The sequence below is a fragment of the Desmodus rotundus genome, chromosome 10 (genome assembly GCF_022682495.2).
Source record: "Desmodus rotundus isolate HL8 chromosome 10, HLdesRot8A.1, whole genome shotgun sequence".
Lineage (NCBI taxonomy): Eukaryota > Metazoa > Chordata > Mammalia > Chiroptera > Phyllostomidae > Desmodus > Desmodus rotundus.
The window spans coordinates 10,496,999-10,520,398 of NC_071396.1; the positions used below are offsets into that span (position 1 = coordinate 10,496,999).

Below are 23,400 nucleotides of genomic sequence, written 5' to 3' on the forward strand. Positions count from 1 at the left end.
CCCGGGACAGAGTTCCACTTTCTAAGTGGTCATTTCCTGTTGGCGTTGAGGGGGCTGGCCTTTGTCAGACAGACCAGGGTTTGCTGAGCAGAAAGAATCCAACTGTGACTGATCGATCTCACCTTTGGTGTGGCGGGCAGAAAACAGACCATGCAGCCCAGGGCCTGGTCCGAGGGAGCCGCCAAACTTGCAAATGCCAAGCGGAGACCCAGAATCAAAGGCTCTGGCTAAGTGGGTTTTGCTTTGCTTTTCCCAGCCTGGAACCACTGACCACCCTTTTCTGAACAGGCTGTGAGATTTGAGGACAGGAAGTACTGCCAAACTCATTCTACCATCCCTGGCCTCAGCATTGCGTGTTTGCATGACGCCCTCCCGCCCACGGAGGCCCGCACTGGGGGACAGGGGATAGCACCTACTTGTCACTCCAGGCTCCTGTCCACTCCACTTCGCCCCACGGATTCCTGAGTCTGATCAGCTTCTCCGGATGGCCGTGGAAACCCACCTGCAAGGTCCACACACAGGTTCACATCTGCACCTCAGATTCGTGTGACATTTGGCAAATGTCCCCAAGTGACCACACTTTTGTTTGCTTTGAAAGTGTGTTGTCAGGCCTTGGCCAACTGCTCTGTTTTCCACAATTTGGTTGAGTAAATAGTGGATTCAGCACAAAAACAAGTTTATGTCTGCTTTGAGTTGGGTTCAAAGTTGATAGCTGACTCAGTTATTAATATATCGGACTTAATGATGATAAATGCCTTCCCAGAAAATACTAATAGCACAGCAGTTAGCATTCATAGAGTATGAACTATGGACTAGGCATGGTGCTAAGTATTTCAAATGCATGATTCCCAGGGCCCTGGGTGGGTAGCTCAGTTGGTTAGAGCGTTGTCCTGATAGGCCAAGGCTGCAGGTTCAATCCCCAGTCAGGGCACATACAAGAATCAAGCAATGAATCCATATATGAGTGGAATAACAAATTGATGGTTTTTCTCTCTCTTTCTCTCCCTTCCCCTCTCTAAAATAATAGATTAAAATGCATTGTTTCCTCATTTAAACCTCCAGACAATCCTGTGAGCTGGGTCCATCATTATCTTTATTTTACAGCTCAAACCTCTGAGTCTCAGAGAGGTTAAGTTACCCAGGGTTAGTTAGTTACGGGAGGTAAATGGAGGGTGGGCACCCAGACAGTGTGTCTCCAAAGCCCGCACTCACGGATCCGTACACACCGCCCTCTCCTACCAGTTACTCAACAGTCACTTGAGCCCCACACAAATGCCATGAGAGGCAGGGTCTTCAGTGTCTCCCTTCCCTTTATTATCTTCCGTCCTAGTCCAAAGTTGACACACACTCGTATTTGGGGATCGACTTGATTAAAGAACATATTCACGAAACAAACACATGGAATGAATATCTCTACCATTTTAATAAATAACAAGGCCCAAGACACCCACTCATTTCCCTTTTTGCCTTGGCCATCGGGAAACCCAAAGCAAAATTAATTTCTCAGTTGTTGCATATGGTAAATAAAAATAATGAAAATTATTTAGTGCATCAATAATGAAACTCACAGCCCACGCTCTCCCCTTGGGTTGGAGGGTGAGGAATATCTGCATTTCTTCCCATTAGTCTGCCCCACCCTGACAGGGAAGGTACCTTTTCTGTTTAGAGAACCTACGGGATTCCACTGTTGGACCTGGGAAATGAGAATCTAACTGACAATTTCTACACCTTTCTTCTAGAGCCTTCTTCCTCATCCTGGCCACGCCCCAGAGGAGAACCTGCATTTGAGGTCACATTCCCCATATCTGAATGGGTGAGAGTCAGAAGGGCCCTGGCACCAAGCAAGAGCTGACCGCACATGCGTGGTGTCTGGGGCTCTGTGTAGCCAGAGAGTTTCCCCAGCGTTTCCTGGGGGTGAGCCCCTCGTCAGGGTTGCTCTGGACTCGTGCTCACATCACGGCTTATTGCCCTTGCACTCCCCCTGCCCGATTTTACCTCCTCGACTCCGGTGACAGAGTATGCGTGACTCTTGACCAGCTTCTGGCTGGTGATGGCTTCCGTTTCGGCCGCGCTGGAGACCTGGGTTGAGAATACAGTTCATTCAGGGTGGCTGCTCCTGACCTTTTGGGGGCTGGTCCTAAAACGCCTCCCAAGGACACAGCACACAGCCCCGCGGGCCTTGGTGTGGGGCTGGGGGTGCAGGTGTGGGGATGAGCCGCAGATGCGTAAAGGGAGCCTGTCCGGCCAGCCCCTCCGTAATCAGGCCTGCAGTTCCAGGCAGGGAGCTGCGTGGCTGCCAAGCCTGGCATGTGATTACCGGGCTTTCAAATGTCACGAGAAACTGGGAAGTCATTTATCCTCCAAGAGTGACCTCACGCTGCCTGAAGAAGACTGATTCTCCATGACGACTGCCCGGGACAAGTTCTGGTCCTCTGCTGTGTTCGGTAACCGAGCTTCCCCATTATCATTCCTGCTTCACAGCCCGCCCCTCCCCCATGCCCCATGTCGCTCCTCCACCAAAAACACACATATCCCGCTAGGATTTTCATACATGACACTCGCATGCCTGAGGTCAGGAAAGAGAGAAAGAACCTGTGACAGCAGACCACAGGCCTGGTGGTTTCCAGACTCTGGCGTCCACACCACCGCAGCACTCCCCACCACCAACCCCCCAGACAGGGCACGGCCCCTGATTTCAGAACCTTTGCTTCTGCAGAGTCCATATTTGTTTTTTAAATCCCAAAACTGCTTTGTGAAAAGGCACAGTGAAGCTAGGGCCAGGATCCAGGGATCAAGGCTACGTTCTTTGGGCAAATTCCACAGTACCAAAGGGGCTCTGTCCAGAGAGCTTGGGGCTCCTACCACGAGAACCCCCGTTCCTACCCACCAGTTAGATATTAACTGGCTCCCACATGCTAGGGACCGATATGTCCCTGGATTCGCCCTTTAAGCCCCAGGCTCTGCTCTGGCCCAACACCTTCCCGAACCTCTCCTCTCGCCCCCCTCTGGTCCCCTCCCTACCACACGCGGGTAGAAGGGGAGCAAAGAGAAGCCGTGGCTCACATCAATGGAGCAGGCCAGCAGAGAGCCCACGCGGAGCGCCTTCTGGATGATCTGGTACAGACTGGTTGGCGGCTTCTTCAGGTCAAAGAACTCGGAGATGCCCCCCGTGAAATCCTCAAACCCCTCCACTGTGGACCCCCCAGCGAGAGCCTCATAAGAGCCATTGAGCCTGTTGAAAATGAGAAAAAAGCACCACCCGCAGCCATTACCTACCCCAGGGAGGGGACCTCGTGGGTCGGGGCAGGGACAATGCTAGGACATGGTGTCATCTAGAACCTTCTAGGGGTCCTTTGCCAATTTTTCTATGGTCCAGGAAGGTGCTTAGGCCACAATTGCACATGGCCAACCCGGCACTTTGCCAGGAATGAATCTCAGACCACCTCTCACCAGGCCACCCACTCCTAGGAAAAGCTAAATGCCATCTTTCCAGAGCTGACCCTAGCTTCTTGGATCTCTTGAGTGTTGGGTGGGGCATGAATAGGGATGAGGGGGACCTTCCCTCAAGACTGAGAGGCACCCTGTGGGGTCTGACATAGGAATAGGTGCCAGGAAAGAGGTGCCAGCAAGTGATGCTAATCAAAAGAACCCAAAAGAAGGCGCTGAACCATTGAGCACCAGCGAGAAGCACAATGACTCTTGAACAAAGGGCAGCAGACTCTGACTTGCCCCCATTCACCCACTGCTGTGGGACAGAGCTGAGCTTTCAAACCCCAGCCCAATTTTCTGTGTCTCTAGGTACTGAGGGACACAGCACATGGGGTCCAGGTGCTGGGCAAGTCTTGGGCATGACACCCGGAGTTTGGGAGGCAGGGGCAGGTGAGATCCTCCAAGAAGACGGCAGGTCCCCCAGCCCCTAGCCACCCCCTCCCACTTACTTGGCGTAGGCTTTCTCCAGCAGGGCGCTCCAGAACTCACTGCCTTCTTCCGAGTGCAAGAAGAGCAACTTCCCATCCTTGGTGGGCAGCCTGTCGTCCACCACCACGTCCACCCACTCACCGTACTGCCAGAACTGCGGAGGGTGGACACAGAGCTGTGAGAGGCGCTAAGCTGGTGAGTAGGGTGAGTCTCTCCAGGGGACCCAGGAGGAGCCTCTGTGGGGATCAGTGTTCGAGTCTGGGACCATTAGTGCATTCCAAGCTCCTTAAGAGCAGGATTTGTGTCTTACTTATCTGTGCACCCAGGAGACACCGAAGAAATCAGGCAGCATGGAGTCCAGTGTCTGAGGTTGTGGATAAGAAAACTAGCTCGGCACCACGCGGTGGTGACAGGGGGTGATTCGGGCCCCCATCTCCTGACACTTGCTCCCAAGCACTTTTCTCAAGGCCATGAGGCCCGGGGTTGACAGCAGGGGTGGACATGTGGGTGATTGGATGGACGTGTTAAAGCAGTTCTCAGACCCCAGTGTACTCCAAAACTACCTGGAGGGGCTGTTAAAACATAGGCCATGGCCCTCCCTCCCCAGAACTTCTGATTCAGTAGATTTCAGGGGGGCCCAACGCACGATACCTGAAAATGAAAGATTCCTGCATAGTTCTGCTGGAAGTTCTGGTCCCTGGGCACCACCCGGTAAAGCAGCTCTTCATTCAAGGTCAAGGAGGCGATGGCCGCCAGAAGCCAGCAGTCTCCTGCCCGGGATCATAGGGTCACACACTGGTCAGGCCAGGCCTGCAGGGTCCCTGCTTTCTGTGACCCTGACACCACTCCCATCTTAAGCCAGAGAGTCAGGCTCTCTCTTCCTCCCATGTCTCAAGGTCATGGGCAGGAATCAGCTCCTGCTACTTCATTGGAAGTCATGTACTTGGGTCGAAATTTCTCGGGTCCTCCCCATCGACCCCTGTATGCTGACCACACCACATCTCCAAAGCACTCAACCAGTGGGGAAAAGTGGAAAGAAAAAAAAACCAAAATCAGTCTTTTTGGTTCCTCATTAGCAACTCCGATGAAACATTTGGTTGGGGGAACATGGAATCTACCTGCCAGCCCAGGATGTGTGGCTGTGAGCGTGCGTGTGCGTGTGTTCCTGGCCCCGCGTGGCTCGATGACAGAAAGCTGGCTCTCTGTGTCTGTTTACAGGACTGCCCGTGTGGGTTTCAGAGTGCACCCCAGCAGCCTCATCGCTTAGACCAGTCTGGAGATATCGATTAGCGTGACGTCAGTATAGAATGTGAGGCAGGAGGAATAAAACTCAAGAGGTTAAAAATTCTAAGGTTTGCCCTCAGCTGGTGTGTCTCAGTTGGTTGGAGCGTCATCCTATAAGCCAAAAGGTCACGGGTTCAATTCCTGGTCAGAGCACATGCCCAGGTTGTGGGTTCAATTCTCGGTCAGAGTGCGTACAGGAGGCAACTGATCGATGTTTCTCTCCTTCTCTCTCTCCATCTCTTCCCCTCTCTCTAAAATCAATAAGCACGTCCTTGAGTGAGGATTTAAAAAAATCTAGGCTTAAATAATGGTCACTTCAGAGATCCAAGTGAACGCAGAAGAAAACAGAACCCCCTTTCTGTGCAAGGTGGGACTCCCAGGCCTGTGCCACTGAGCGGGGCTTCCTTGGAAGGCATCACCGTCCTGGCTGGCGTCCACATCAAAGGGTTAAGCACCGGCCCCAGGCGCCCCTCTCTTACCCTCACATCCTGTGATGGACCCACCACCCTGGAACTGATGTGGACGATTCTCACACCCATTTCCACACCAATTCTACACCGATCTGAGGTGCCACGACCGTGCGTGTGCCACTCATTGCATTCCTCTCACCGGCCTGATAGTGGCCTCCTTCCAGTTTCCCTGGAAGGGTGACAAGTACCACCCTCCCGATGGCAGCAGGTCCCAGGTGAGACCAGACCTAGCAGCTGGGGCAGATGGGGTTGGTACAGGTGGTCCCAGGTGTTGCTGCTTCTCACAAAAGAAGACTTGAGGGAGGGCAGTGTGCCATTAAAAGGCAACTTCCAACGAGGAAATGAAATAGCTGGACACCCTCCTCTCCTCCAGGCCTCTTCCTGTGAACACCTGCGATCACGGCATGCCTCCGCCCAGCACCTTCCACCTCCTCCACTGCTTAAGAATGGCAGGAAAACTAACAGGACGTGAAGACCCTTCACAACCTGCCACCGCCCCACTGCTCCAGCCTTTCTCCCACTATAATCCTTCTGTGAAGCCCATCCCAGCCAAACCTGGATATGCGCAAAGCACACCCCAGTCTCTTCCACTCGCTCCCTTGTTCCCTCTGCCGGAAAATGGCTCTCTGCAACGCCACCTGCTCAGTCTCCCCCCTTCTCCACAAAGCCTTCCTGGGGCCTCCCCTCTCTGTGCTCCAGCTAGGAGTTGTCTCTTCTTCTTTGTGTCTCCTGAAGACCTTAGCTCTGCCTCTCTGTGCACGGACCACAGGCGGCCTCAGCTTATCGTCGTCCACCGGATTGGATTTAAAACTCTATTAATGCATCAGATGCTTGGCAGAGCTTTGCTGACCCTGTCCCTGACCTGCCGGGTGCCCCAGACGCTCCCTTCTCAGAGCCCCCAGCTCCTGCCTGAGCCGTAGGCACAACTGCCTCTCTCCCCAATTCCCTGATCTCTTCCTGCATGCAAAGGTGTGGATCCTTTCATCCTGGCATCCTCAGCAGCTGGCTGCCCCATAGTAGGGGCTCCATGAATGTTTGATGAATGAAAACAAATAAGCAACAGATTCGATGAAGCAGTGGGCCCTGTTTTGCTCCTGTGCAGACTCCCAGCAGCACCTGCCATATGGTTGCCCCTGAATCTCGCTGCTGAGCGGGGAAGGGGAGGCCAGCCAGGGCATATATGAACCTGACAGATTGCACACCTACAACCATCCAGGGCCTTTGCCTCCAGGGCTCTGGGCAGAGGGGGATGACGAGGCCAGAAAAGCAGAGGCACAGGAATCTGGGGAGGGGACAGGGCCACTGTTCTGCAAACTTCTCTGAGCAGGCGGCCTCCCACAGAGATCAGAGTGGCACACAGCCCTCCTGACTGCGCACAGCCTGCCTCTCTCCTGGCAAGGGTGTCCTTGCTTGCAGCCTGGGCTGCCTCCAACGGCCCGCCGAGAACACGCCTCACACATTACAACTCAAGGCACGCAAACAAAACGGCCCTCCGCGGCCGATATCAAATAGAGCTGCCCGGCTGGCGGAGAGTTTAATTTTCTCGTCATCTGCCTCAGCCCTGACATGTCACAGAGCCCACCTGGCTCTCACGGCAAGCACCGAGCTCCAAGGAGATGTAGTGGGGACTCAGGCTCTTGGATTCCTGCCATGACTGTATGAGGTGCAAATGGGTTGTCGTGAAAAATATGCTTTTTCTAAGGAATGTGTCCAAATGTCTGTGTTCCCCTTCAAAGAGTCCTCTTGGGAGAATACACATTTATTCTGTTGCTTGAAATATTTCAGGAGCTTGTTTTGGGGACCTGCCTTGAAGCCTGTGGCCTATTACTTGGGTTCTTTTCTCAGTGGGGACAGAGCTTTGATCTGGGAACCTAGTTTTCATGTTCAAAAGCAGCCAAGAGCACCCTGGCCAGTGTGGCTCAGTGGGTGGAGCATCATCCCGTGTACCAGATGTTAGGAGTGCGATTTCCAACCAGGCACATGCCTGGGTTGCAGGTTCAATCCCCAGTCAGGACACAGATGGGAGGCAACCGATCCATGTTTCTCTCCTTCTCTCTCTCTCTTCCTCTCTCTCTAAAATCAATAACCACATATATTTTTTTAAAGCAGTCAAGAGTCTTTTGGATCCAACTTGAGTGGTAAATAAGGTGGATGAAAAAGCCGGGAAATAATGTTGGTGGACAAGTCCCCTCCACAGTCCCCTCCAGTGCAGGCTGGTCATGGATTAGAGGTGTGGCCAATCTGGCAGCTAAGGGTGGGGGGAGGTCTCCTGGGTCACTGACCTCATGGGAAGTTGGGGAAACCACCTGTACTTTGTCTTCCCTCCTCCTTATTTAGATCATATATGCAATGGGTTTACTATTCATTAAAACAATAAACTGATATATTTTTTTATTCCACTCAAACAACAACCTCCTGGAACCCCCTCCACTGCATCAGGAGGCTCAGGGTTTCTTGAAAACAGAGACACACCCCAGCTGTGACAGTGAAGTCATCGCTCTGTCCTGCCAGGGAAAGTTTTAGGTCAACCAAGAAATAATGATCCTGAGTCGGACTTTGCTACAAAAAGCAATCTCTAAATTCATAAAACTTCCTCTCTACATTACAGTCAAGCTTGGAGCTCTGAACACCCAGCGTTATTACTGGCCAAGGAGAATGTGGAGGTGCTTGTGGGCTTCAGAGAGAAGGAGTGAGCCAGAAAGGGAAGAGAAAATTCCGAAGGCAACGGTTCGAGCATCGAGGGGTGGAAAGAGGACTTGGGAAAAGGAACGAAGTCTTTGAACGTTCTCATGATTCTGCCTCGAACGTCGAGCGAGAATCGGAAGATGCCACATCCTTCTGTCATGTGACTTTTTCAGGAAAAGCTCATCCCCCCAGAATGTCAACCAGCGGTTCACTGCTTATTCTAAGATTTAGAACAAAGTTGCAATGATTACATACGTATAGTGATGTCTAAGAAAAAGTCATTTTCGTACTTTTCTGTATCATTTTTCAAAGACCTGTACTAACAAAATAATTCTAGAAACTGCTGCCCTGGCTGGTGTGGCTCAGTGGATTGAATGCTGGCCTGCAAACCCAAAGGTCTCAGGTTCGATTCCCAGTCAGGGCACATGCTTGGGTTTCAGGCCTGGTTGCCAGCTGGGGGTGTGCAAGAGGCAACCAATCAATGTTTCTCTTGCACACTGGTGTTTCTCTCCCTCTCTTTCTCCCTCCCTTTCCCTCTCTCTAAAATATAAATAAAATCTTAAAACAAATAAAAAATTAAACTAAAAGAAACTGCTGAGCAACTTGAGTCTCTGTTTTACTTCCAGCAGCTGCCTTCCAACACCCGCTGTCCTCAGAGAATGAGGCTTCTGTGTCGCTGTCTGCAGTCTGGTGCTTCCTGCAGCCAGTGTGGCTGAACTCGACCCTGCTGACACCCCGTCCGTGCTTCCCCGTCACCCTTAGGGATAAAGCCCATAATTCCTGCCCAGCATCAGGGTCCTCGTGACCCCTTTCCACTCAAGATCCCTGCCCCCTGCTCCCTCTGTGCTCCAGCCCACACATTCCCTTGCATGTCCTCCCTGGGGACCTGCCCTTTCTCACTGAAGGAACCTTCGTTCATATTCTTTGTGCTTCCTGGAACCTTCCTCCCTCCCTGTTTACCCAGAGAGGAGAGACAGGGCAAGTCTGTTCAAAGAAGGCATTGAACCAATATTTGCAAAACAAATGAATGAGCCGTGAAAAATTCTCCCTGGTTCTGACAAATTAGTATGTCCGAGGAGCCACACGTCCCTTCCATCATGTAAGCGTCCACCCACAAGCCACCCCTGAAGCCGCCACGTGCTCCCCACCTCCCAGTATTTCGTAAACAAAGGCTCCAGCACACCTTACCAGGACAGCTCCCTCATTTTGGTGGTTGCCTTAGAGCCAGCCACCACTGTTCCAGAGGCAGGACCCCAGAGCACATCAACCCCGGCATTGTCTCAGCAGGGGTGGGGTGTTGGGGTCGCCCTAGGAGGAGTGTTCCCAATAGAGTTTCAAAGATTAGCTCTGTATTTTTTTAATTCAAATTATAAGAGAAATGTTATTTAGAAAGTTACAGAGGTAGAGGTACAGGTAGCGGAACTGAGCGAGCTGGGCTGTGTGGGCTCCAGAAACAAGTTACAGAAGCAAAAGAAGGGCTCTCGACCTTAACAGAGAGAAAGGCAGAGGTAATGCACCTGGGAGAAGAACAGGGGGAGGAGAAAGATGCAGGGGTGCTCCTGCGAGGAAGAGCATTCCTAGCCCCAAAACTTACTGGTATTTTCTGAGCAATGGTGGTGCGATTCCTTAAGGCAACCATAATTTTTATATCCTCAAAATCACTCCTTGTGAGCTGCACTCTGTAGAATAAAGTGCACTAAATAATCCACTTTGGTGGTTCCCCACGGACTGGCTCACATCTCTGCTTTCTGGTTCCCATGGTTACCCAGAAGCTGCCCACAGACCTGACAGAAGAGAGGGGCTGCTGGGCCTGAGGGCCCTTGAACACCTCGCAGCATTTGGCAGAGAACAGTTCTTGGCTGGTCCTCTTCTGGATCAGACGCCACCTTGCTTCACCCTCTATGTTATCAGTGGGGAGAAAAGGGGCAAAAAAATACTGCACAGCTGAGGGAACTGATTCAAATGACTTCCAAGTTCCTCCCAGTTGCTCATGAAGCCACCCAGGCCAATTCTGACCCGATTTCAGCCACTGCTGAAGGGACGAGGGCTCAGGCAGGAAACTGCTTCCAGACTTCCTGCTATTCCCCCTTAGCATAAAACAGACCTTTACTTACTGATTTTTTAATCCTTACCCGAGGATATGTTTTATTGATTTTTAGAGAGAGAGAGAGAAACACCAATCAGTTGCCTCCCCTATGTGCCCCAACCAGAGATCGAACCCGCAACCTAGGCATGTGCCCTGACTGGGAATCAAACCTGGGACAATGCCCCAACCAACTTAGCAACCCCGCCAGGACCAGACCATTCACGCTATGTATAGGGGAAATTTTCTTAGTAGACTGTAAAAATGGAATTGGTCCCCTGGAGAGGAAACAACATCAGTAAGTAAATACATCTGGGCCTCCTGTAAAAACATCTCACAGCCAGTTTCAAGGAAGGGGTGTGCTGGCTGAGTTTATAATTCTAGTGCCCTTTGGATGCAAAAATAAGACATGACCTAACAGAGAACGAAATGCAAAGGATGAGTGCTAAGATTCATCGTTTGCTCTGGCCAAGGCTCAAATCCACCTGGTGAGGTCAACGCGGTCCTTCTCTGTTTGTGCAGGGGCAGGTTGTCAAATGTCCCCTCCCAAAATTATTGAAAATGGCCTGGCATTCCCACATCGGAGCTGGAATCCTGAGGCTTCCCAATGAGCACACAGATCCTTCGAGGGCATCAGATATTAAACACAGGATGATGGAGGGCCCATGGCAAGGCAAGGGCGCCCTCCCAGCCTCAAACATGTTGAGAGACAAGGTGACATGAACTCAGATGTAAAAATGCCCGGGAGCCCGGTGGGGTGGGGTAGGGTGGACAGAAAGCCAGGTGTTGTTAGGCTGGGAAAATTCCCCCTGGGCAGAGCCCAAGGTCAAAGAGATGCGAAAGGAGACAGAAAAGAAGCAGAACTCAGGCTGAGGGGGCCCTGGCCAGGTCGGCGGGCAGGCAGCCACAGAGAAAGCAGTTTCAACCAGCAGTCAGTGCAGGTGTGGCCGGGGTTCATCAAATAATAATAATAATAATAATAATATAAACCACATAATTTCCCCAAAGACCCTGGTGGAAGGAGCCTAACATTCCTGCATGTGGAGCTTCTGGCAGTGCAGTGAGGTCACAACCGGATCTCAGAATAATGTTTCTAAATGCATACAATAACAAATAGGTCTATAAAAAGTATATTGAGATAGCTATCAAAATATGTTTTGAAAAATATAGTAAGATTCATGTGGCTTTATTAGTGTTATATAGAAGATGTGGAGTAGAGCCTGATAAACGGCATAATTGTGAGGCGGTGATCAGTAGGCACGGTGTTCTGAGATATTTGTAACCGCTGCAATGTGATGGGAAAACAATCGGTGATTTCTATGGCTGTGCTTTGTTACCTGCATTCACGCCAAAAGGAAATACGTCGGTAAGGGGTTAGCCCTGGCCGGGGAGCTCAGTTGGGTAGAGCATCATCCCAATACACCAAGGTTGCAGGTTTAATCCCCAGTTAGGGCACATAAAAGAATCAACCAGTAAATGCCTAAATAAGTAGAACCACAAATCAATGTTTCTCTCTCTCTCTCTCTCTCTCTAAAAATCAATAAATAAAAATAAACTAGAGAGGGGTAGTGTAACAAAAGATGTAACAATAGAACACTTTCATGCTCTTCTTGAAACAATGCTCATAACCCACTGGCTCAAATTCATACTAAAGGGTAAATGGCTGTCTTTGACCCTTTCCTCATAGTAGACAAGACAGTGATGATAGTGGGATCAAACAGGAGGGCACTGAGCACTAAGAATAAAGATAAAGGGAACATATATGCCACAAAGAAGGGGAACCCTCACAAGTAGGAAAAGACCCTGTTAGCAAAAGCAAACTTGCTCTATGTTGCATAGGACTGGGCAGTAAGAAACTGTTGCCTGCTGTTCTTCTGCTTCCTGGATGTCTGGCCCTGTGGCTTTCCAGAATCAAAGAGTGGGTTTGGCCCTTTAAGTTCATGGAGGCTTCCTCTGATTGCTCATTAAAAGTAACCATTCAGTCCTAGTGAATTGATTGACTTCTCACCAGTCCTTGAAGAGGGCTACAGATCAAAAGGTTCCCGAAGAGTGCATTGAAAGATGCTGACCCCAGTCCCTACTGCTGAGAGCAGTGTGCACCTGGCCCCTGTTCCAGAAGGGCGGGGACCTCCCGCAGGGCACTGCTGACTCACAGAGGAAAATCCCTGTGAGGGCTGTATCACAGATGCCACCTGAATTTGTCATCGTTGTTGGTTCTTTGCCTTTAGAGACATGCGAAATGGGCCAGTCATTCCCTTTCCAAGACAAGAACATAGAGTATAAAACTCTATTCAATAAAGACAACAAAGATGAGAACGACATCAAGCCTACAGAGGTGAAGAGTAAAATCAGGTCAAGGCAGAAAGGAGCGTGGAAGAGATAAGCACACAGGAGCACAAAACACACACGGATATAAGACTGAGAGGGAGCCCTTGCTGGTGTGGCTCAGTGGGCTGAGTGCCGGCCTGAGAACCAAAGGGTCGCTGGTTCGATCCCCAGTCAGGGCACATGCCCGGGTTGCAGGCCAGGTTCCCAGTGGGGTCGCATGAGAGGCAATCACACATTGATGTTTCTCTGCCTCTCTTTCTCCCTCCCTTCCCCTCTCTCTAAAAATTAATAAGTAAGATCTTTAAAAAAAAAAGATTGAGAGGGAAAAATAGGCAGGGAAGGCCGGATAAAGACAGAGAAACCCCAGTCCTCACCAAAGCCTTCAAAGGAAAGCTTACCTCGCTGCTAATCCCGCTCAGCATGGAAAATAAGCCACCACTAGATCAAGAGTTTGGATAACCACTGTGGCACTTGTCATTCAGAAAGCCCTCTCATTCCGTCTAGGTCCTGGAAGTCCCTGTTCCTCACTCGTTAAAGGAGAAAATCTGCTCCTTCTTCCTGCAGGCAGCTGGTGTCGAAATTCCTGTCCTCAGAGACCACGGTCGTCTGTGGTTGTGGACTGACATCCGTCAGGCCCACTTACACCTAAAGTGGTTCCCGGGCCGATGCCTTCTCACAACCATCGGCAGCACCGATGCCCGTCTCCGCGTTTCCCTGCAGGTGGACGGACAGCACAGGCGTGGCTTACTGTGTGGGGGACGAAGCCACACTCGGACATGCTGGTGCCCAACAGGATGGAGAGAGAAGGACATTCTCTGCGACACTTTATACAGGAGAGAAAATAACGCCAGTGTCCGTCAGGAGACACGACACATCGACTGTGGCCCATCGGTCGCGATGAAGCACAGGACTCTGCGTGGTTACAAAGGAACGAAGCTCTCATCCACTGAGGGGAGAAGATCTCCAAGATATTTTCTCTCTCTATTTTAAACCTAATCTGAGGTTATGTTTCTTGATTTCAGAGAGAGAGGACGGGCGGGGGGGAAGGAGAGAAGCATCAATGTGAGAGAGAAACATCGATCGGTTGCCTCCCCCATGCGCCCCGACCAGGGATCAAACCTGCAACCTAGGTATGGCCCTGACTGGGAATCGAACCCACAACCTTTTTTTTTTGGTGTATAGGATGATGCTCCAACCAAGTAACCCACCCAGCCAAGGCTCCAATATGTTTTCTTAAATGAAAAATAGTGGCAAGGTGCCGAAGAGTGTTTGTAGTACGCTGCCTTCCACGGAAGAAAGGGTCAGAATTAGAATACATATTTAGATTGGCTTGACTTTGCATAAAGGAACACAGAGAGGATTTATTTGAGTGGTTGCAGGCCAGTGAGCAATGGAGTAGATTTTCCCTGTGAACCTCCAGTTAATTTAATTTTTCAACTGTGTATTCAGAGTAATCATAAAATACAGTAGTAACACAAAGCTCTATAAAAGAAGTGTCATTTTCATTATATAGATCAACTGTTGAAAAACAATGATAAAAATTTTTTTAACCTCGAGTAGACCCCACTGCACTGCCTTGAACTCTAAAAAGGCAACTGAGCATTCAACAAACATTAATCCACATCCCACCCCGGTTTACCAAGTACCGCGGGACACCACCTTGCTCTTGGGTGAGAAATCTCTCCTCCTAATCTTGCCACAAGCCACCACGGCTCAGGGCCAGGCCTGGCTCAGACCTCACAGCCACACAGGTGGTTGTGACTCAGCCACGGGCTTCCACCCTGGCACGGTGGGCACCCACTTTCTGCTTGTCCAGGCTCCCTGTGGTCGACAGGCCCTAAGGCCCATCCCAAGCACCTGGCCCCTTCAGGAAGCTGGACACCACAGCCCCTTTAGGCTCTGTCCAGTGAAAATCACCGCCCCAGAACAGGGCACAGGGGGGCACGGGCAGTAATACTGTGATACCAGGTACGGTGCCCGGTGGGTGCGGGACGTATGGGGGGTGTCGCTTCATAAGTCACATAAATGTCTGACCCTACGCTGTACACCTGGAACTAACATAATGTTGAATGCCCAATGTCATGGAAAATTAAAATCAATCAATAAATAAATTTAAAAAGAGGTTCCAGTGACCCTGATTAAAAACAGCAACAACAACAAAAAAAACCACCACCTCTGGCGGCTGGGCTCACCCAGCCAAGGGCGGCCCCCATGGCCAGCCCCCCACCCTTGACTTTGGTGGGGGCTGGATTCTGTAGGTTGGTTTGGGTTGTTTCCTACACTCTGAGCCACCGGCTCAGGGCCATGGGCAGCGCGCGCTCACCATGGTAACACTCGGGCCTCTTTTCAGAAACCCTCTTTTCTCTTTGCTTAAAACTATTCAAAGGAAGCGCTATCCAAGTGATCAATTCAAAGACACTCATTAAATACCTTTCCCAAAGTGAAAACATCGCTAATGAGGCGCTGTTAAAAGCGTGGATGGCAAGTGGTGCTTCCGTGAGACACACATACGAAATGAGGCGAAGCATTTAGCAGGGAGAGAAAGGCTCGCCTCGCACCCAGGACCACAAGATCAGCTGGGTCCCCCCTGTGAGCCCTGCCGCAAAGGCCGGGGTTCTGGCGGAGGGCGCACACGTTTGCCTGCGGCGCCCTGAGTCGTTCTCACTGCTTTATCCTCACACTCCGAGAGCTCTGGCTGCGGGGATGTTTGCTATACTCTTTAAAGGAGAGAACGTTGGAGGCATCTAAGGCAAAGTGCACTGTGATTTTCCAAAATCGGCAAGGTTTCCAGCTGTTTGAAAGCAGGCTTTCCCGGCTGGGATGTGGAGGGGGAACCTCCTGAAAGAGAAAGGTCAGCGGGTCCCTGTGGATGCCGAGATTGCGTCTGTTTCACTGGTGTGCGCCAGGCACAGGGTTTGTCTCCTCGAGGCTTTCATTTCCAGTTCCATATTTTGTAGCTGCCACTGGATGGCAGTTTGGAAGCCCCAAGACTTCCATTCAGAGCCACAGTGTCCCCTAAAATGTCAGTGTGGCCCAGCTCGACGGTGAGGCTTGGTTAGGGGATCGAGAGCATCTGGCTTGAGGTTAGAACTTATAAAACAAAACACAATACGTTATTTCCAAAGCATAACTGCCCCTGATTGGAGGGAATATGAAAGGTTGGGAAGGGGAGGGTCTTCTTAATCCTAAAATCCAGGGGCTGTGAAAGAAAGCTTGGCGAAAAAGATGGGATCCTTGTTTTCTTACTAATTATAAAAGCACCTATTAGGACAGCTCCTAATTGTACAGACATGGCCGTTTCCCAGGGCGAATTATGTCCATTTAAAGGTGACTGCCGTCGGTCCAGTCGAACAGCTTCATCTGACGTTACTCATCACACACACGCTGCCCTGCCCCCAAACAATCCCCGGTTACTCACCGAGACCGCCCTGACAAATGTCCGTGCGTGTGGCTCCGCCAACGATAAACTGGGGGCTGGGGCACAATTCCTGAAAGCAATTTGGGACAAAATACAAGTCATAAGATATCCAGGGATGGTGTCAACAGGGGTCAAGAGGACTTCAGGGTCACTGAATTCAGACCTCGAAGCAGCCGAGGGGCTCACGGATTGTGCACCCTTCGCGTTACCGCTGAAGGCTCTCCTCTCTCTGCTCCTGCAGCCTCATGCGCCTTTTGCTGGTGTGTTTGCTGACTTTCTCCTCACCCCTCCCAATGCCCCTCCTCAGTCCCCTCCAAGGGCTCCTCTGCTCAGCTCACCCCTAAGGGTCAGGGAACCCCTGGCCAGGTCTTCAGCCCCCTGCGGCGATCCCACTCCATCCAGCAATGGCCTACCCTAAGCATTCTCTCTTGGGGACGCCACTCACCTCGTGGCTTCCACTCCTAATGATGGGACACGCTGACACCTCCCAAACCACTCCCCGGAGCTGTACAGTCAGTCACCCACGTCACACTCATCATGTGACATAAGTTCGTTAGACTCACGTCCCATAAGCCTACCAAGTTCTGCTAAAATTTCAAGTTTGGTTTGGAAGACAGAGCGGTCTGCAAAGGCCAGAAACGCGTTCAGGGGTTATAACCAAAACGGCGCTAAGAGGATTATAAGGAGAGGGGATGTTCATTTTACCACGTTATTCTTAGCATAATTCAAAATGCACCCCCTTCCCCGGGGAAGAAACCACCACCAACACCATGACTAATGTGAACCTCTCAGGGGCCACGCAATGTCCTCTGCCTTGTAATGAGACAGCATCTCCTTGTGCCTGAGAACATTCCCGAAGTCTTCTCTGCATGGCTGAACTTCTGTGGCAGCTCAGATCAGAGATACAAAGTAATCTGGCAGCCAAAGAGGTTTTAAAGAGGCCAGCAGGCCCCCGCCTGCCCACACTCGGGGCACTGTTTTTGTCTTCCTGATTAACAACCCAGTCTCTTCAGTAGTGACAGGGACCGTGACTCAGGGCAGGGTCACAATGCACATGGCTCGAGCTTTGCTTGTGTCCCCCTCTGAGGAACGGGTTCGGGAGAAACTTGGGCATTGGTGGGAATCCAAGGCAGGAAGTGACTTCAACCGCACATTCTCAGGGGCAATGGCAGCTTGGAAGCCCGCTCCCCAGGGGCATTAGACTGGAACCGATAGTCCACGCTGGGCATTTCAGGAGCTCAGGCTGTGCACATTCAGGAGACCCGGGGCTGCCGCCACCTCCTTCGTCATCACCAGCGAGGTAGGCACATACTCAGCCCAGTGCTGAACAGATTACCTCCATCCTCACTGCACGCTGCAGAGGGGGCTCCTATCCCTGAGGCTCAGTCACTCGATGGGGGCCCCCTGGTGGTAGTTCATGGACATGATAGGTTTGGGGAGGATGGCTCTCCATTCTCTGCCCTTGAGTTTGGGGTGGGACCCGTGACCCGCGACTACATCCAGGAGCCCCTGAGTTCCATCTGCATTCACAGACCCATAACCCCACCCCCCACCACTCACCAGCCCAGGTGGGGCAACGACACAGTTCATGACCTTAAGCAGCCCTGTACCTTTCTGCATCCATGTCGCCATTTACACCGAGCATGGACTTGCTCCGTGTTCGCTGGCCCAGGGGCCTATCCGTTTCCCGCCATGCTGTCTGTGCCTGATGCAGGCCAGGCACTTTGCTGAGCTTTCTCTCCAGTCCTCATATCAACCCCGAGAAATAAGGTGCCAGTAGCACCAATTTGCAGATGAGAAAACTAAGGCCCCCAGAGGCCAGCTGTCCAAGACCCCCTGGGCAGAGCCGGGATTCAAATCTAACTTGTCTGGTCCCAAAGCCCATGCGTTCTCTTCCCTCCAACCCCAGAGCCTCTGGAAAAGATTTTTAATGGGAGAGAGGTGTTCTGAAACATGGGATCCAGGAATTTAGGACCCAGAGCCACTCCTTCCCCACCAACTACTTCCAACCACAAGTGAGAGCCCTCCGTCCCGTCTGACACTTGATAACGAGGCCGTCTCCTTACCGGGGGCCGCTTCCAGACAATGCCTTCAGTTTGTGGGGAGTGGGGTCCCAGGTCCTTGTAGCCCAAGGCTGATGGGCACGCTGGGAACTCTGGGTCCTTAAACAGGACCCCCAAGTCCAAGCATTGCTGCCTGAGGGTCTCAAAGTCCTGGCCCAGGTACTTCACAGCTTTCTGGTTGGAGCCCAGGCCTTCAGTGGACGCCCGCTGCCTGGAAACTCGGGTTGCTGGGGTTGCCATGGCCGTGGGTGCACGGGGAGGACAGGAGGGCAGGGTTGCTTGGTGCTCTCCGAGGCCAGCTCCGCTGGGAAGGGAGCTATAAGGCAGGGTGGAGGGGAGGTGGAGCAGGTAAACTTTTCACCGGAGGCGCTGCTCCACAGAGAAGTGAGTCACGCACGGCCAGGAGCAAATATGTACGCAAGGTGTGAATGGACAGGGTGTCTGCCTTCCAGCAGGCAATTTGGAGGCTAGGAAACTTCCAGGCTCCCTCCCAGGCCATCAACCTAAGAAATTTCATTAGGATCTTAGCTGTCCTCCCCTCTGTGCAAGACCAGCTTGCCTCCCCTTGGGCCTGTGGGCTGAGAACTGTCTGCAGCGTGAGGCAAGGATTCACCGAGGCTTTGTAGGGGCTGATCAGGGTGGAGGCAAGGGGTTCCACGGGCCTCCTTTCTTTCCAGACAAGTTTGGCTCCATATCTGTGTGTTAAAGATGCTGGAAAGGGGTGATTCGCAGAGTGGATCAGAGCAAACCCAACTGGACGTTGTTCCAGCCACACACGAGGTTCTGACCTCTGCCCAGGTCAGAGGTCCCAGCTCCACCAGCAATCAGCTCTATCACCTTCGGCAAGTAGTGTAACCTCTCTTCCCCTTAATTTTCTCCCCTGTAAAATGGAAGATAATAGCAGGACCTACCTCGTAAGGTTGTTTGGAAGAGTGACAAGAGAGGACATGTCACTTGCTTAGATTAATACAGAAGAAGCGCTCGGTACAAGTCAGCTGCCATTATTCCTAGGACCTGAGGCTCTTAGGTTCGCATTTCAGGAGGGAGTCACGGGCTCTGCGACCTTGTATTGACCCCTCTTTTGTGGCTCCAATCCCCTAGGCCCAGTCTACCCCAAGGGTGTGGACCACATCAGTGATTTTTTTTAATTTGTTGCTCCCCTTATTTATGCATTCATTGGTTGAGTCTTATATGTGCCCTGACCAGGGATCAAACCCACAACCTTGGCACATGCGGATATGCTCCAACCAACTGAGCTGCCTGGCCAGGGCCAACACATTAGTGATTTTTGAACCTTGGTGTGTGGCAAGTTGGAAAGGGTTCCCCCAGAGGTACTGAGTCCTAATCTCTGGAATCCATAAATAATGCTTCCTTTGGAAAAAGGACCTTCGCAGATACAATTAGGCCAAGGAAGGCCAGCAGCCACCAAAAGCTGGAGGTCTCAGGGAAGGACCCTCCTCTAGAATGGCAGGAGGGGGCGTGGCATTTCCCACACCTTGGTCTTTGCAATTCTGGCCTCCAAAACTGTGAGAACGTATTCATGGTGTTTCAAGCCACCGAGCTGGGGATCCTCTGTTGCGGCAGCCACAGGAATCGAACACAGTGTGTCTAAGAAGCCCTTGCTGAAGGTGCTGATTCTCTCTCTGAGTTCCTAGCGCTGTTCCCCCCTCCCAAAGGAGGTCTGACTCAGGGGATCTGTGGGAAGACCCGGGTGTCTGCAGCTTTTAAACCATCATCCTGGAGATAATGCTCATGCAGGGGTCCACAGTCCCACCCGTGTCAGCCAATGACAGTCTAGGAGGGAAGCTCAGGTGACAGTCTAGGTGAGTTGATCTGGGCAGGCACGAAGCGGGGTCTTCTCCCCCTGCACCCAGGATAAAACTGGGTTTCTCAGGTCGCATCAGAAAGGCAAGGCCTAAGTGCCCTTCAGAGGCTGAAGCATGCATCAGAAGGACTGGGCTATGGCCCTGGCCCCTCAGGGCACCCCAGCTCAGCACCACTGACCCCCGCTTTAATATCAACCCTGCCATCAAGCTCATCCACCGTCCACAGCTGCATTCTCGCCAACCCCAAAGTGGACCCTGGTCTCACTTGGGCGGCCCCATTCTCCTTTAAAACCAGAAACACAACTCCGTCCAAGGAACACAGCACCCTCTTAAGCACATTGGATTCCAGGACGACTCTCGCAACTCTGGGGGAAAGGAATGAATATGTGTTTTTACCTTGGGATCTGCCGCCTAATTCTCTGAGCTTGTGATTGACGCCCGTGAACCATGTTACTCCACCCAGAGTAACTCCATTTCAAACACAAATCTGGCCATGTCATGGGGCAGGGAGGGTGGAAGAGTGGAAAAAATACAATTAAAAAAAATCTGACCCTGTTGCTTCTAGTCTTCAAACCCCCAAGGCCAACCACTGGTCCTAGGAAAAGCACAGGCAGGGGTCTGCAGGGACCTTAAGACCCTAAGCAGACCGGCCCTTTCTGCCCTCCCCACCTCCTCTGCCACGCTCCTCCCTCTCTGCTCTCCACCTCCTGGCTGTCCTTTGGGTCCTAGAATGTGGCTCTCTGTCCCATTCCAGGGTCTTGCGTCTGCTGTGCCCTCTGCCAGAAATGCTCTTCTCCCCACCCCGACTCATCCTTTAGACCCCGAGTGCCCCCCCGGAAGGCTTTCTGGGCCCCTGCATGAAGTCACCCCCCTCCTACCATTATCCTGAGATAATGCACCCAGAGAAGCTTGCCACACCTGGCCCAATAACTATTTAATTAATGTCTCTCCACCTCACCAGCCTCTGAGCTCCGCGAGGACTGCTCATCACTATATCGCTGGGGCCTAGAAAGCTCCAGGCGTGCAGTAAAGACTGAATAAATATTTGTGGAATGAGTGAGCACCCACAGATATGAGACGCCCAGTGGCTGGATATATGCACACCAGGTAAATGGGCCTGACGCTGCCAGGTCAGGCCATTAGTTAATTGGCAAAGAGCTCTCGGGATGTTTTCCCTGCCTCCGTTTCTCCCCTACGCCTCCCGGAACTAAGGCTAAAATGAACCAGCCTTCCCTCCATCCAATCTCAGAGGGAACCCTCCCGGATTCGATCTCCTTCCTTCCTACCCCACCTGCCTAAATACCCCCACCCATCACCACCAGATGCTGCACAAACAAACCTTCCTCACCTAGGCAGGCAGGTCTGAGCCCCACAAACAGAGCCTTCATTTCCCGAGTCACAAAGAGCAACGCCAGTGGAGGTGGGACCGGTCTCTGCTCCCTGGGCCCCTCCCGAGCCGAGGTGAGCGTCTCCCTGCCCAGCTGGGCACCCAGGAGGAATCAGCCTGCACTTGCTGGCTCTACCAACCTGGACAGAGGTTGCCCCAGCCTCACGCCCCAGACACCTGTGGAGCCAACACCGGCTCCACAGGAAGCCCAGGATCCGTGACTGAGGCAGAGGAGGCCAGGCAGAAACACACCCAGGGGCTGCCAATGGCATAACAATGATGCTCTGGTAACTAGCACAGGTGAGCACAGCTCCCTTTGGGATGCACACCAGCTGAGCTTCATCCACCACGCCGTTCCACAGCTGCAAGTACCAAGGCCTCATTGACTCCTCAGCAAGGAAGACAAGTGAGCCAGAGGCCCAAGCGTGCGTCTCAGACCGTTAGAGTTTGCAGGGCTCGTTGCTGCGCGTAGCTATGACTTGGGGAGAGGGTGAGAGAAAGCGGGCAGCGGCTCACGCCCGGGCCTCCCCACTTGGGAATTCTAAGGCAAGCGGGGATGCATCCGAAGTCGAGGGTGGTACAGAGTTCTCATGCATCGCTGGTGGGAAGGTAAAACGGTGCAGCAGCATTGGAAAACATTCCGGCAGCTGCTCACACTGTAACTCCAAGTACCATTCCACCCCAGGGGGTTGAAAGACCTGAAAATACAAGTCCACCCAAAAACTTGTTCTCAAAGCCGCCTTCCTAATAGAGTTGTTCATAATAGCCAAAAACGTGGAAACAACCCAAATGTCCATCAATGGGTGAATGGCTAAGCCAAATGGGTGTGGCCACACAATGGACTATTATACAGCCATAAAAAAGGAATGGCATGCTGACACGTGCCACAACATGGACGAACCCTAAAAACATTATGCTCAGTGAAAGAAGCCCGTTACCAAAGGCCTCACGCTGAATGGTTCCAGTTGTAGGAAATATCCAGAAGAGGGAGATCCATAAACACACCAAAAGAGGAACGATAAACACAAAGATCAGAATAGTTGTCTTTTCCATCTTGAAGAGGGGTGGGTGGGGTGGGAGAAGGCACAGAGAGATGTAAGTTTTAGGTAATGTTTTCATTCCTGGATGGGGTGGTGGGTACATAGGGGGAGTTCATTATACTATTAATAATAAATTCAGGAAATGAAAGTGAACCAAGAGTGGATGAAAGATGAGAATGTGTCATGAACTGACAATTATAATTGATCCAATGTTGAACTTTAACAGTGGGGGGAGGGGGAATTCCCACATCAGGCAGAGGGGGAGGAGTTGTGGGCTGGGGGGAGATAGTTGTGGGCTGGGGGGAGGTAGTTGTGGGCTGGAAATCCTGCCCAGAGACACTGGAATGCCACATCAATGGTGCCGCCGCAGAGCCGGGAGTCAAACAGGTTGGGAGGAGGGTGTCGACAGCCCCTCGGTCATCTCTGCCACGCAGACCGCAGGGAACAGCCACGTTCCTCATCCCCAGCTGCCCCCTCACGAGGATAAAGAGGACCCTGAATTCCCCACTGGGTTGTCAGAGGGAAGGCAAAGGACGAAAAGCTCACAGCTTCTTGTTAACTTCCAATTCCCTGCAAACTTCAGAGGAATGGCCCAAGCTGACCTGGAATACCCAGGTGCTTACTAGGACTTACTAGCAATTTCTCAAGGTTGATTACAAAACGTGGATGTGGAGCATTCCCATGGTTACTGTTTGAACACATGTCCTGTGCAGTGTTTCTCCTACCCATCCCCATCCCCCAAACCTCGGCTTCAGTACCGTTCTTTGTCCCTCCCAGCCCTGCTCATTGATGGCACTTGCCTTCCAAATTTCTCAACTCCTTGCGATCTCCAGTCAGATTCTGCCACAGGAAGTACTTCAATGCCCCTTAAAGATGGCATTCCAACTCAAAGGCACAA

The 23,400-nt window shown here is 51.8% G+C and overlaps 1 protein-coding gene across 1 annotated transcript in view; it reads right to left on the reverse strand.

Moving 5' to 3' along the window:
• CAPN8 (calpain 8) overlaps positions 1-18,622 on the reverse strand; it is a 36,251-nt gene extending 17,629 nt beyond the window's left edge. Inside the window, 7 exon segments of the mRNA XM_053913104.2 lie at positions 417-502; positions 1,996-2,079; positions 3,064-3,232; positions 3,939-4,072; positions 4,570-4,688; positions 16,187-16,256; positions 18,253-18,622. Of these exon segments, the coding sequence (XP_053769079.1) occupies positions 417-502; positions 1,996-2,079; positions 3,064-3,232; positions 3,939-4,072; positions 4,570-4,688; positions 16,187-16,256; positions 18,253-18,489 (899 nt within the window). The 5' untranslated portion in view covers positions 18,490-18,622.
• Positions 18,623-23,400: the final 4,778 nt, after the last annotated feature.